This window comes from Charadrius vociferus, unplaced genomic scaffold, assembly GCF_000708025.1.
Source record: "Charadrius vociferus isolate BGI_N301 unplaced genomic scaffold, ASM70802v2 scaffold46, whole genome shotgun sequence".
NCBI lineage: Eukaryota > Metazoa > Chordata > Aves > Charadriiformes > Charadriidae > Charadrius > Charadrius vociferus.
In genome coordinates this window covers 2298062-2314245 of record NW_009648710.1, presented here as the reverse complement: position 1 = coordinate 2314245, position 16184 = coordinate 2298062, and the positions used below count along the sequence as shown (strand labels likewise).

The 16184-nt window shown below is 33.7% G+C and overlaps 1 protein-coding gene across 1 annotated transcript in view; it reads right to left on the bottom strand.

The window, feature by feature from the left end:
- SNX29 (sorting nexin 29) overlaps nt 1-16184 on the bottom strand; it is a gene marked incomplete at its 5' end in the record, with an annotated part of 130052 nt that overhangs the window by 18155 nt on the left and 95713 nt on the right. Inside the window, one exon of the mRNA XM_009886615.1 lies at nt 10824-10963. Within this exon, the coding sequence (XP_009884917.1) occupies nt 10824-10963 (140 nt within the window). The remainder of the gene's footprint in view (nt 1-10823; nt 10964-16184) is intronic.

Here is a 16184-nt window from a genome sequence, read left to right as displayed (position 1 = left end):
GCAAGTCTCGCTGTATTGAGATGGTAATAGGTGTAAAAGTCATACTATTTGAAAGTGAAGCTGGGTTTTTTTTAATGGCAAGATTCAATAATGAGGCAATAAATACAATACATAAACCTCTACAGGATTATGGAGTTGCTCTATGACATACCAGCTTTATTGAGCATCACACCAAAGCAAATAAATGACAAACACCTTTTCTTTGAGGTGTCTCAGTCCTGGAACAATACAACACTGAGGTGTTTCATCAGGGTGAGTTTAGAAGGATGTGTTTCTGTAAGACTTTCACTATTACACATAATCTACAGAAGAAATGTTTGTACTTATAATGTTGTACTTATACTGAATACTAAAACACTTCTGGCTCAGTACTACCTTAGAAAACGAAAGACAGAAAACGCAAGTGAGAGCAAGAAAGTGTGAGCAAGAGCAAGAAAACAGGCACGTAGGAGTCAGACACATGCACATGAACAGATTCTTTCACCTGAATAAAACCTATTTATGTTGGGCACCGCTGGCAAATTTCTCTTAATAAGACCAACTGCTGCAAAAAAACCCCAAAACTTAGTGAAATGCAGCTGAGAGGAATAAAGAACTAAGAAACCCAAACAGAGTTTCTAGTCCTTTTAACTTTAAGAACTGAGAAAGAGATTAACAACTTCAAAAATAGTTTTTAAAATATCAAAACACATATTCTGACTCCAAATTTTCACTTTGCTTAAATTTTGATCTGAAATGTAAAGGATTACAACATTTGTATATAAAGCAGATCTCGTTGATAATTTTATGTGCCTCCTGTAAATGATTAGGAACTAACCATAATATTCTTCCCGACTAAAAATTGTCATTTAAGCTCTAGAGAGTAGTTACTTGACTGCTAACGTCCATAAAACTACTAACAGGAGAAGCAAGTTGAAGTCAGCAAATTTTTTGAGTGCTGATGGGTATTTGGAATATATCTCCACCTACAGCAACTGTCTGAAGACTGTGAATGCTGCTAATAGTATTGCCATGATAACTAACCTGAAATTAGGACATCACGGACTGAAAACTTTTTGGCTGGAATGCATATATTAACTCAGAATGGTTATCAAAAGAAAATCACACGTTGAAAAAACATTGATGGGGAAAATGCCAACTCTGTCAAACGTGAAATAGAGAATGCCACACTGTAGACAGGGCAGAGGAGGGGGGGAGCACAAATTTGCACATATCATTGCTCTGATCACAAATCAGGTTAAGGAGCTTTTCTCTCTTCAATACTTTAAATGGCATCTCTGCACTGCAAACTGCCCCTTGGGATCAAAAGAGAGGAGAGCAAATAAAATTTCTTGCTAGTACAGATATATTATTCTTCCCAGCATAGGTAGCATCTTTCATAAGTATTTCAAGGGATTGTTTTTCCATACACACACTCTTAACTGACGTAGGTGTGCTGGAAAAAATCCTCAAAGATAAACTAGGATCCAAATCAATTATGTACTCAAATTAAAGCAGAGCTTCCTTAACTCTCCTGCAATGTCTCTCACATACAATAGAATAAACCTATGCTATAGTTTGCATTATGGAGGCAATCATCTTCCACAGATAATTGTCTCTTCCTAGCTCAATTTACAGATTTTAGCATTTATTCAGACCATTTAAAAAGACTAACCACTGGTAATAAAGTAAGAAATAATTTTGCAAACCTTAGGTCTGAACAAAATAGGAGGATGCCGGACAGTTCTTTATGACATGGCAAGGAGTAGCAGAGTTGCAAAAAATGCTGACAGACTTGACAGGCTTGTCCAAGGACTATTCAAGTTTTTACTGTCCTATACTTTAAAGCTAGGATCAAAGTTTTAATTATTTCACAGATAACTTGTCAAAACCCAGATAGATCACTTGTAAAAACAAAAACTACAACCATAACATCATCTTCATTTGTTTGGATAAAATGAGCTTTATAAAGCCAAATGCTTCTAGTAAGTCTCAAGTACCGGTACGTCTCCGTAATTCCTTACTATGTTCAACCAATCTTCCTTCTCTGTCCCTGCTTATTCTTGCCCTTTTTATCACTGTTTCCACTCGTCCTCCCGATATATTTTTTCCTTCCTCACTTTCCTCTAACATTCATAAACCCTCTCAACTACTCAGAGCAAGGAAAGGAAAATTCAATACATTTGTAGAATGTTACGTACTACACATCTTCCAAGGTTGGTATGTGCCAAAACACAAAATAAAAGACAATGTAACATCATAATACAATTCTTGCATAAGGAAAAGAGATGAAAGTATGAATTCTCACATACTTGGACCAAACAATTTTTGCCCTACTTCTTCACATTTCAGTTAGATCAAAACAGGCATGATGCTTTTTTTAAGTTTGATGTCAAGCCTCATAGGTTATGAGAGACTAAAACCAGAACTGTCAGTTACAAAGTGAGGAATGCAGAAACCAAGAATAACAGTGAGACAACTATATGTTTGTTAAGAACAAGCCACTCCAAATATTTTAATTGAATCATCAGCAAAAATTCCACAGAAGAATAGTACATTTTTGCAATGGAACTGCGTGCATTATCTGAACATGCTAATCAAATTTTAGATATCTAAGATATTTTTACTTCAACAATCATCAGTGCTTGGCAACACAGTTATATTGCAAGATAAATATTGTGTAATGTCTCTACATAGTTTTATAAGTAGATCAATCAATTAACATAGCAATAAATTAGTTTCATTAGCATGTTTCAGGCATTAGGAGGTGCTTTACTAATTAAAAGTCACATATTTAAGCAAAAGCAATTGCCAGTTTGTTCATGTAAATTGTATTCCTCTAGAGTGCTTGCTTACTGTTATAGAACACTACTGAGATCTGTTAAAGAGAAACTGAAGTCATTCTGTGCCAAGTTGATAACACAAGCTGCCACTTCAAAGGATGCAATCAGGTAAAAATCTGGCCACTAGCCACAATACTTTAGGATGTATTAACTGAATATTGTCATTTATTTCATTAGAAGACACAGGTATGTACACTAATAGCTTCAAGAAATGTCATGCCATCACCAACTCATTTTTTGAGAAATTAACCTATTCAAAATTACATTTATAACTTCCTTACTTCGCATCGATATTGTTTTGCAGCATTTCAGGGACTGCTTGTTTGTTTGCTTTTAATCTTATTGTTTATCTGATCACGCACTAAATGCAGAATAAAGGCACCACATACACTGCAAATTGAACGGACAGGACAATTTTAGTCTCATTTCCAATTGCTCAAAAACTTCCGGGCTGCACCGGTAGAAACAACATGTGTTACAGAAAGTGCAACACAAAAATTCAGTATAAAAATCATGTTACTACTATTTCCCAAAACACATATGTAACTAAACACCACCTATCCTACATACATAACTGATGCAACGCCTAACTAACTATATAACCATAATAACCAACTAACCATATAACCATAACTGCATGGACGTCAAAGAAATAATCTCAATAAGTATTCAGCACTCACGTATAAATACTCATATCAATACCTGAAAATATTCCAAGCTAACTTTTTCTGCAGAATAAAATTATAAAACAAAAACATTCACTGCTGGGTTCATATAGATGCATGTATGTGTGTAGGCGTTTGCTTATTTCCGTTATATATAGAAGGTATGGAATTCAAATAAGAGGATAGATTCCCATTCATTCAATGCGTAAATTCTGTATTAACTGTAACTTCTGCTATTTTCTTTGCACGCTAGAGAAACAAGACTTTAGAGTGATTTTGCTTTTTCATAGAATCATCTTTTGTAACTTTTCATCCCAAAAGACTAGTTAAATAACAGCTATACTGCTGCTATAAATACCATACTGTCAGTCCAACTAAGCATGTCCTAAAAGGGAGGAAATAATTAGCATATTATAGAAACCTCTCTGTAGCTATAAAACTGATTTCTTATAAACCATAAAATTAGGCAGAGAACATTAGAACATGACGTGAGCAGAGTAAGATTACAAAAATATTTGCACCTCATTTGTGATTGAGTCCTGCAAATGGAGAAATTTATAAACCTAAAATCCCTTTAAAATTTTTATTAGTTTGTGATAATGTCATCTCAATATTGTCACTGGCCAGAACACAGTAAAAGCACTGTTTTAAAAAGTGTTTCTCCTCTGCCTTTATGCATAAAGATTTTAATGTCTATGTGTTCAAAAATCTTATTTAAAATAATGTTCCACAAATGTTTCTGTGGAGAGATTTTAGTTCATTCTTTATACTTAAACAGTGCCCATATCTCCTGTATAGTAAACTATACCTTCTTGAGAGATGAAGCTATTGAATGAAATACAACTGATAGTTTGTAGTTAAGTCTGAGCAAATGTTTTTATCCCTCTAAAATATTTTGAAAGTAACTTTGAAAGAGTCAAATTTTCATTTTCAGAACGAAACTCAGAGGTAAATTATAAATGAACTCAAAGATAAAATATCCTTAGGAACCTCACAGTAATTTTCTTGAAAGAGCCATTTCATTTATGCTTGAAAGCAACATTTTAATACTAGCAATGGTATTGTATAGAAGTTAACATTCTTTTTACCTCTCATACCTTTAATATACACATTTAAATGTTCTCAGGGACACACTGACAATTGCAACTGAAATAGAGATGACAAGAAAAAAACAAAATCCAAACCAATCCAAAATTCTTCCAACCCACTAAGAACAAACATCTATTCTTCCACATTATTTTAACTTTGCGGTCTGAAAGACCAAAAGCAGATACTTGGCTCTGCATACTATTTAGTGCTAAATAAATCTTAGAGGAGTATTTCCAGGGCAACATTCTTCTTTTATTTTGAGTGGTTGATTGGTTGGTACTGAAATTTGCCTGTCAGTTGGTACCTGTATCTCTCTACCACACTTTTCAGAACTTAACATTCCAGGAGGGAGGAAGCAAACAAAATGAGAAAGCGAAGTAGAAATAGTGACTTTTTCATTACCATTTAACTTGGTGACTCAAAGACAACTAACACAAAATACCCAAGAATACAATTTTTGGTATCAAATATGTTGTCAGTAATGTCATCCAGTGAAATGAAGACAACATTTTTTGAACATTACAATCCTCTAATCATCACAGAGAACCGATGACTCCTCTGGTGTTCAAACACATCCCGCAGACACCAGTTTCTCAGAACCTGCTCTAGCCTCTTTTCTGATCATTTACTGAGTAGATTCTCTACTTTCTTTAAAACATACGTTCGAACAGCTACCACAAGAAAACAAATGTCCAGCTCTGCAGCTCAGCAGAACATATAATTAATAGCTATCTAGAAAGTGTTGTAACATGTAGCTGAGGCCTAGAAAACGAAATAAAAAAAAATACTCAGCACAGTAATCTGTGAAAATATTCACAATATTCTGTTCATACCATTCTTTCATGTATTTTAATCCAAACGTTTGCATTGTCAAAACAAAAGAGTCGATAAAGTGGCAGTATTCTTATTTGAATAGCATTGCATAGGAGTACTTTAGTAGTTCCACACTGTTCAGGCTTTTTTTTGTTCACATATAACATCTGTTTGACCAGCTGTATATTTAGCTAATGCTTCTTTGGGCAGGATTTACGTAAAACACAACTCAAGTTAAAATTGCAGGTTCAGATTTTGAGTTTTATAGACTGAGGTTGGAAGGCACCTCTGGAGATCGCCTAGCCAATCCCTCTGCACAAGGTTGCCCAAGACTGTGTCCTGTCAAGTCTTTAATATCTCCAAGGTCCACGATCTCTGGGCAACCTGTTAGAGTGTTCCATCGCCCTTACAGTAAAAAAAGTTTTTTTCTTATTTTTGTTGTATTTTAGATTGTGCCCATTATGAGGATGATAGGAAGAAAATCTTTATCTTCTAGAAAATGAGGGCATTTGAATTAGAAACCACAGAGACAGAAAAATGGAACATCGCAACATTTTAGTGTTTCTTTTCACAACTTTTTACAGCTTTTAGCTTTTTACATACTTGAAATCATATACCCTCTTATGATGATTTATGCTGAAACACTCAATTATGCAGTCCAAAGAATTGTGATGCTTGTTGCCAAAGATCCCTCCTGGTCTTATGTATGTATTTACAAAGAGCTAATGTGTGTGGTATTTTTCGGATAGATTGATAAAACTGATTAAAACACAAATGTACTTGTTATAACAAGTTTTATTTATCTGTAATGAACCAATCATGAGTGCAAATAAATGTTAATCTAAGCAAGTATTAATAGATAGGCCTTCACCAGCTAGGAGATGTAGCAATGTAATTCAGCAGTGCCAATTCTCGATTCAGCTTTTGCTCGGCATGGACTGGAAAATTTAAGGTGTGATGTCAATTTCATTATTACAAAGAATTTGTTATTCAGCATGTAAACCGACAAATTAGCAGAGCCAGAATCTCTTTTTTACTATAAGACATGAAAGTGAACTATGAAGGAAACTATTTGACCAAACCCATGACTGAGCTAATGCAGCATTAAAATTGAAAAATATACAAACCGAGATTACAAATTATAGAGATTGACAACAGAAAGAATACATTAATGACAGTTCACAGCATAAGGAATCAAAAAAAAATTACATTTCTGTGATTAATCGCTAGCATTTGATACAATAATGAAGAGAAATGCTAGCAAACAGATTCATGTTACTTTACTGAAAACTGTTAACTGTATCTGAGTTTCAAAATAAAATTAACTTCTTCCTTTGTGACAGTGTCAAGCTATTATATAGATCAGTTATCATGTTTTGCCTCATCACATCTGTGCCTGATTGTATGAAATCACTGCACTTGAAACGGAGAAATCCCAAAGGAACAAGCTCACAACAAAAATTTTAGGCAATATTCGTTCCAACATTTAATAATCAGTGAATTCAGTCTTAGAGACATTAATCTTATTTTGTGTTCACTATAATCATATTCTGGGACCTAAATCAGATCTTAAAAGTTATTAATTAAAACTGACCCTGTAATTTCCATCTATAGAATGCCTAATCAGACATAATCTTTGTGGGATTTTTCATTTTTACACTGAAGTGCGGTCATTTAATTTTACAGTGAGAAGAAACTCGTCAAGACCAGATAATTTTTTTTTATTTTATATTTCATTGCTTCCTAATAGACAGATCTAAAGCCCTAGAGAATTTTTATGCATATTAAGACTGTAATTTTTTCTCCTAGACTAAGGTATCACTACTCTACAGCAGTTCTATGAGTAATGTCTCAATGTTCTGTAACTGCTAACTCTGTCACTAATAAAGATGTAATCAGCAACGATAGACACATTTGTGCTATAAAGCACATATTAAATATATCAGAACTATTATATGTATTTGCAGTGGTTTATATTAAAATACTATTAAACCAAAATATTATTAAACCTAACAGAATAGAATAATTGCAGGTGCAGTACAAAAGTTACAACTGAATAATGTCATAAACACTTCACAGAGTCTATAATGTTCAAGATCTCCTGTTGATGACGCTCAAAATCCATTAAGGACAATGCTGGAGGAGATGACATTACAAAGTGCAACTGAAATGCATTTTCTTTTAGATGCTTTTTCTTACTCGCTAACAGTGCCAAGTCATGACCCTCAGAAAATAAAGGGCATTGAGAATTCAAATGATAGCCTAGCAACAATGATACTTTCTAAAATGTGCTCCTTCTATCATTGTCTGAAAGACCTTCATATTAATTTAATGCTGCTGCTCTAGCTGCAGAGGAAGAGTCTGATATCTCAGTAGAAAAATGCATTAAAACCCCACTTTGTCTACTGTAGATGAGGTATGTAGTTATTTTGCTCAACAGCTAAGCTTTTCCAGAATCCCACTAATATTCCCATAGAGAACTATCTACTCGAGCTAAGAAAGAATGCTGATACATCTGTTATTACAGAAAAAGCTCCAAGGAAATAAATCACGGATACATATATGAACATAACCTCTTTGCCATAACGTCCAGATATCAAAGAATATTCTTGAATCCACTACAGTCCATTGCTTCATGCAATGTGTTGAGGATTATGAAATTCCCAAATGCAAAAAAAATGCTAAAAATAAACAAGTCTTTTTGCAACCTGTCATACAGCTATACCCAAAAAGGTTAGCATCAATGCAGCGCATCATATTGCTGTTTACAAATTGCTGACAAATGGTGTTGGCAAATTTCCTTGAGTAAATCTCTTTGAACAAATTTCTTTCCTTAGAGATAACTGCTTTATTTTGGATCACAATGTTTCACATACTAAATTGTACCCGTATTGAGAAAACAGGTTACTTAAATATGCTGCTTTCTCAATAAAACTTTTTGTTTGGTTTGAGTTTTGGTTTTTTTGTTGGTTTGTTTTTTTTTTTTTACATCAGCAGAATAGGGTAACGGTGTTTATTCTGACTTGTGCATCATTGGTAGAACCTATTATGTAGGGCTGTGATTTTGAATCTTTTCTTGTGCAAGTCCTCATACCTGGCACTTTTTTTAATAAACAAAAACATGAGATCTAAATTTATTTACACACTTATAAAAGAGGTGAGATTAAGCATCAGAAAGCAAGTTAATTGTTTAGGACTGAGGAATAAGAGGAAATTTCTTTTCTCTTCCTGTTTTTAACATAAGTGGCTAAGAGCTTATAAATAACCTATTCTTGAAATGTCACTTCTCAAAGTAGAATAAAAAAATTCTGTAATAAAATATTTCTGTAACAATAGCGTATTAAGATTTAAAAAAACACCTGAAAAGTATTATCATTGCCTTTACATCAGTCCTGTACTACCTCATAGTTATAATCTCACAGTATGGTCACTGTTGAATTGTACAATTAATGATAGATTTTTTTAAAAAAATATGTGAAATTCTAATAATTGAAATCAAATAAAATCTGAAAACAAAACAATTTTGGTTAAAGCATCTAAATAATGCATCACAGTTCAAATAATGAACGGCTATGAATCTGTTTTCCATTGAGGCCAAAGCTTCAAATTAATATTTCTAACTAGAATATCCACAGTATTTCTTAATCTAATGGCTTCTGGTTAAAACTGTTGTCCATTTTTGTCATATTTTAATAATAGGTGGATTGTTATCTTTATGACCACTTGTACTGTTGAGGTAATGATAATTACTACAGCAACTCAACGCATACCTGAAACCATAATCATCATTTATTAAATTTATCTTATACTCCACAAAGCTTGAAATTTAATTTCTTTCATAAGCAAAGTCATTGAGGAGGAAAAACTGGCTAGCCTTGACTTACAGATGTTATTCTGCATTACTGCTTGTCTGTGTGGAACTCGGGATAATCAATTATAACAAGCCAATGAAAATATGCGACCTTAAATAGCACACTGTTAAGAATTTATTTTCCTGCTCTACCTTTAAAGCAGCAAGTTATGAAATGAAGTTGACGAGAAATTATCAGTTCACTAATTCACACAGCTATACTTAACTATCTTAAAATAAAACTGGACAGGAAGAGCAAAAATTATTTGAGTTGAAAATTCGATTGCAAATGTATTTTGTATTTGCCTCCCTCTTCTGTAAAAAAAACCAAAATGAAGTACAACTTCTTTAAAATGACTTAACAAAAAGCCAAGTACAGGCCCCTCACCCAGAAGTACTTGAAACCATTTCCATCTTTGCAGCCCTTAGATTCTACAAAGTTTGTCCCTACAAACATCATTTTGTCATTTATAACAAGATCGTCAAGATACCTCATAAAATTGATTTCTGCTTTTTCAAACTCAGGAAAAATTGAAACCAACATGAATGTCACAAAATACATCTTGGTATTCTTCCATTTATCTATTACACTTCCTAATAAATATAGCTTTCTTGAAATAAAGTTTCAACTTGAAAAGCTGAAACTCTGCACAAGACCATGCAAATAGTACAGCTAAGTATGCACGCTGCTACTGAAACATATTCATTTTAAATCGGTCTTGATTCTGCAAATTGATCCATCCATGGATTCACAGGCATGGATGCACAATCCCTGTACAGAGGCTTGTGGGCAGCAAATTTAGTATGATGGCTTACTATGAATAACATGATTTTTTACAGGTGTAGTACTGAAAAACCCTCATACTGCAAAATTATTAGTGAAAGAAGTAAGTTAACACCACTTTCAAAACCAAATTTTCATTATTTCTTAAATAGTTCTGAATACCAATTACAAATACTGTAAAGAACGATGGTTACAGCAAAATAGGAAGATTTTAACAGATGATATCCCTGGTATGATTATGTATCAAAGGGTTTGTTTTGAGATTCTTAACAGATGACTCTGTTAATCTATTTCTGGACATAGTCAACATTAACATCAATGGAATCAGAACATGCATCAGCAGATTGCAAAATTCAGCTAGAAAGAGTTCAACAGCTTGACTTTTTAATTTGGCTAGTAAGTACCCTAATAGTGCTGCACCCTCATCCCCCCAAATAAATTTAAAACCAAAAATATTAACCCCATACAATCAAAAGCAAAACAAAACTGAAAAAGACCAAATAAAAGAAATCAAAACCACCTAATGTTTGAAGAGTACGTATTGATGCAGATTTTGAGGTCACTTGGATATTTTTGAAAGTTTTACACAGTGATTTTTGTTCAAAGTTACCATTTAAAGAAACAAAAATTACTATATATGTCATATATTTCTTTAAATATAACAAAAGCACTTATAATTTGAACAGGAGCCTTCTATTTAAAAAAACACTGTTTAAAAGATTTTGGAGATGTTGGCACTATATTTTAAATTAAATGGTGATGAAAAAAAGCATGTTCTTGACTACCTGACAGATACTTACACAAAAAAGGGCATCAGCTGAATCAGAGTCTCTTTTTTGGGATTGGCTGTGAATTCTGGCACAGTTTGAATAATTTTGTTCATTACGTTCCTTAGGTAATTTTGTAACTGCTTGCGTCGCTCTTCTACAAACTTTGCATCCTAAAAATAGAAAGGAAAGAATATAAATGGTGCAAAGAACATGTTTTTCAATTCTATAATGTAACTAAACAGCCCTAATAAACACAAAATTTGATCTTTTTATGATCTATGTTTATTATGTCTATAGAAAAATGTTGGCAATATGTAAAAACACCCTTGATCTATAGACAAAGGAAAATCATGCAACCTAATAAAAACCTGTTTCACAAAAACATCCATTGACAGGATGCCGAATTGTCTCCTTGGCAGAATGTCTCTTCTATGGACCAGAATTCTTTTCCTAATAGCAGATCTCCATAAAATACTACAATCTTAGAAAGGCAGTGGCATAACAATTCATGCAATTCTTTTTGAGATCCAGAATTACCAGTCTTTACAGAAGGAAACACCGACTTGTTCCCACAATTTCTTCACAATTCATACTTTTCAGATGTTGGGTACACAAACTCCAGAATGGATTAATACGTCTCCAGCTTTTTGATTTTACGTTATTAGATTATTATTTTGCAACGGAGCTTTCCTATAGTAGATTGCTTTTTTAAAGAGTATATCACAACTCTCATAAAAACATTTTATTGAAGTTTCTGTAGTATTTTAGACCTCAGGATTTTATACTTTATTGGCCGCAATAAATAAAATAATTCTATAAACTCCACATTCTGCTGAGGGGCTTACAAATTAAGTCTAACAACCAGCACAATGCCATGCATCCTGTAACTCACACCTAGCTTAAACTTTTCCCTGTGAGGGATGGCAATTACAGTGAACTATAATATAAAGTCTACACGTTTTACACTAACATAAGACTATAATAGATTTACAATGAAATCATGTGCTGGCTGGTTTGTGCTACAGGCAGTATGCCGTATCTCAGAAATGCAGGCATTTTGATTATTTGGTTTAAATGTCAGAGTACGTTCTTTAGGCACGAAGCCAAAACTATTATTAGACAATTACAGCTCTCAACAGAAGACTATTATCTGTAAGATGTGCCTATCCAACCTGTATTATTTATCTGTATAAGAAAAGCTGTTGAAACAAATTCTTGTTTCTTGCCAAAAAAAAAAAAAAAAGACAACCAACCAACAAAACACCATAAATACATTTGACAACACTGAATAAATTCATTGTATTAAAAAGGTTCAAGCCATGCTGCCATGCATGGGATGCAAATCTGAAGATTATTCCTTCCTTAGGTAAAATAGACTAACTCATCATCAAAGCCCCTTTAAATTCAGGAGGAGTGCTGTAGAGTTCCTAGAACCTTTACTGACATTTTGTTCTCTTATTATCTCTCATTAGAAGTTACCAGGAATATCAACACTTTTAGGAGACATTAGAAAATGAGAAAAGATTCTGAATGACATTTCTCAAAGTAGTAACTTAAATTCATGGAATTAAAAGAAAAGAAAAAATAAAATCAACCAATGTTAAGTAAAGTACATTTGCAAATAATGGCAACTAATCCTGTGTACTAAAAATAGCCTCATTTTAAATAATTTAAGGAAGTCTTTCCTGGTCTTGCCTTTTATTTGCATGTGATTACTTAATAACATTTAACTGTAATTACTGTAACATTTATAATTGCTGAAGACATTCATACTTACAGGCTTCAAAAACTTAGGCAGTGCTTGTGTTGTTTAATTCAGGTAAGAAAATTCCAAAATACATAGAGATTCAGTTTTTGGGTTTCTAGATATGAACTTACACAGATGTCCAGCCCTGTTTCACATTCCAGTTTCATAATAATACATGTAATAATCAAATCAGTGTGAAAATAAAAAAACCCCTATGTATTATATGGCTTTCTATTTCTTTTTTATCAGTAACATTGCTTTTCAGCAACATACACACACTACACACACAAATTGTGTAGCAAAGGATTGATTTGCTGATAAATGGAGAAATGAAGTCTGAAAACTCTTGGAAACTGATACTTCATTAAAAAACAAAGCTGCATTGTTGACACTTCATGCAATCCACTCTGCAGAGTCACTCACCCAGTACTCCACAACTGAGTACAGTTACTACTCAAACGGAACAGAGCAACAGCTTGCTCCGTGCCCCGCTGCACTGACGAAGTCTGGACAAATGTGTGGAACAGAAGTCTATACAAGCTGTTGGGAAACGTTAAAGCAAAAATTTTAATATGTGGCGACACACAGTATTAGAATAAAATGGAATGCTAATAATAAATAAAAGTGTAGTGCAATACTAATTAATTGACTAAAATAAATTTAAATATTTTTCCTCTTTTCGCTAAGATTTTTGTTCCTACTGGATTCTTTGACTAGCTAAAGGAATAGCCTTGTCTTCCCATCTTTTCACTCAAAGGATTTAAAAGTATCGCATCATCACATTGGTAGGGACACTAATTTGCTACTCTGTGAGGCAGAAGACAAGAAAGTGTGGCACACAGGAGGTCTCAGAGAAGAAGAAAAAGTTTGTGCAACGGCTTTAGTTCCTAAAGATTTAACTACATGAGTAGCGGTGATGTTTGGCACACGGGACCATTTTAGTCATGGAGTAACCCTCTCCCTCAGTCTTACTCGACTGTGTATAATGGAGGAAGGCAGAGCATTGCTTTGTTTTACGAGCCTGCTCCTAGTGCAGACACAGCCTCAGCTTAGAGCTGTTCCAAAGAACTGGCCTCATCCCCACTACGCTTCCTTGATTCTCCTTTCGTCACTTCTATCAATTATGTTTTCAAGCTCCAAAGCTTCCTTGATTCTCCTTTCGTCACTTCTATCGATTATGTTTTCAAGCTCCAAAGAAAATCTCCATTTTTAAAGTAACACATCCATTAGCACTTTTTCAGTTCTTTAAGTTTTCTTGGTCACAAATCCTCAACAACAGTATTTTCAGTCAAATCATTTCAATTACATTAACCTTTGCTCTTAAGCAGAAGCTGCATTCTTTTAGTATGACTTCAGTACTGCACATGAATTTAAATAAATACATCTTCTCTCACAGACAGGACCACTTTGTTACAAACACAGGAGCAAAATGCTGAAATGTAGGTACTTTCTATCCCTTATGTTATTGTAAAGAATCTCATTAACTACAGCTAATAACAGCACAAAGGAGTTTTCTAATTAAGACTGCCAGAACATGCTTGGGGAAAGCATTTTTGCTGTTTACAGCTGACCAAGTTAGTGCTTATAATATAGCTATTTTTCTGCCATTTATTCAAGCAAAATACAGAAAATCTCAGAAATTAAACTCGGCCTGAGAACAGTTAAAAATACTCTTTTAGCCTGATAGAAATTTGATCTCTAAAAAAACCAGAGTGATCTACCATGAAATTCTGTACCATGCTCATTGTCCTTACCAGAAGTAATGTAACCCAAGGTCAAAACGATTCGGCTGTAGGTCTATACTTTATCATTAAATGTGCATTTTGCAACAGCAGGTTGGCTACTCAGAGGAATTATTTTACCACACAGTTGTTACTGCCAAGTTCTCACAGTAATAAAGAGGTTTTTTCACAAAATAGTAAATAGAGTAATTGGTAACATAAAAACATAACTAGTTCAAAGCCTGACGAAATTATAAAGAGGTAACTGTTACCCTCTTTTCATTGGGTCCAATTATCTACAACTGAAATCTAGTTAGTATTTTATATTCCAACTCCTAAACGATATTTTCATTTACAAGCAAAAAGGAAAAGATTTCAATTTGGATTTGTATCAGTGAAAAAAGCCCACACTTTTAGTGCATATCTTTGGTGATTGTATGAGATTGTATTTGTCAATACAAATCTACACTTGCATATCTATTCACAAAGGAAACAGCAAAGGTCTTCCCCTAAGATTCTATATACAGATTTATGCATGCTTGATATGAATGTACTTTGGGGACAAAGTAATTTTGTTAAAATTACAACTACATATACGTTTTCAAAAAACCTTACATTTTCACAGTATTACAGGTTAGATTATGGAGTTTCATTTTTAGGAAAATAAATGTGTCTATGGGAAGATAAAGTAACACTACTAAACAAACACACACTTTCAAGATCTCACTGAAGAGAGATCCTGCTAACACAGTTGAAAAGGAAACCTGCTCTTAAAAATATGGATGGGTATTATTACAAAGATCAAAGGTATTTTCTGAAATTCAGGTAAGAAAAATGTATAGAAGAAATGGAATGGCTAAGATGAATAAATAGTAAGTCTTGTCTCTAACAAGGACAAACAACTTGTGTCTTGAATCATCAAGCAAGTCATCTGACCAGTTGGGATCACAATGAAGATCTTGTCTTTGCCTCATAAATTACTCTCTTTAATTGCAGGAACGCTTTATGAATTTTACCCGCCTTTATTATGTATGTTGCCTTTTTTTTTTTAAAAAAAAAAAAAAAAAAGCACTAGCAGGAGCTCTGGACAAAACCCAGTAAGTTCTTTCAAATCCGGCTAGAAAAATAAATTTCAAATAATTTTTTTTCTCTTTTTTTTTCCCCAGAAGTACATACCAATGGCACTAAAACCAGCATTATACATGTTTAGTTCCTATGTTTTCAAGAGCTGTAACTGTTTATAGGACACAAATTGCATATAATTTGAAATTGTTACAGAAAAACCAGACTGTTCTATATTGATTTTCTCAATTTTTATACAGAACGTACAGATCCTTCCATAACCAACTCAGCAGCACACATTTTTAAGCACTTTCCTGAGTCAGGCTCTAGCTGCTGTCTCTACAAATCTTTCCATGAAGGTATTTGAACAACTGGCTAGAATCTTACTAACTTTAAAACCAAAAGGCAAGGCTAACTGGCCCTTTCAGTTCTTCTAACTGGGTCCAGTGGTAGATTGAATGATCCCACCAAACTTGAAGAAATTTAATTCTTAACTGTTGCTGGTAGAACATCTCCTACGACATTCATGATAAGCCTAATCCCTGATCCCATGGCACTACAAGGGGCAAAAGAGTATTCAAAGCCGGCAGGAGCTCTGCTTCCAAGATTTGAGATTTCTTTTCAATTCAAAAGATCAACTCTTTAGAGCCATATATCCTCAGTGTGCAGGATTATTTATGGACAGCTACTACCGCTCTTTGTAATGATGTTGAAATTACCTTACTCTACTTGAAAAGCAGATCTAGTCTGATCACAGAGAAAATCTCACATATTCAGCACCACCTGATTAACAATGCATGAAAGCATCTGTACATAGAAAAGGAACTAGTACATGCAGGGATACATTGCCTATAACCATAA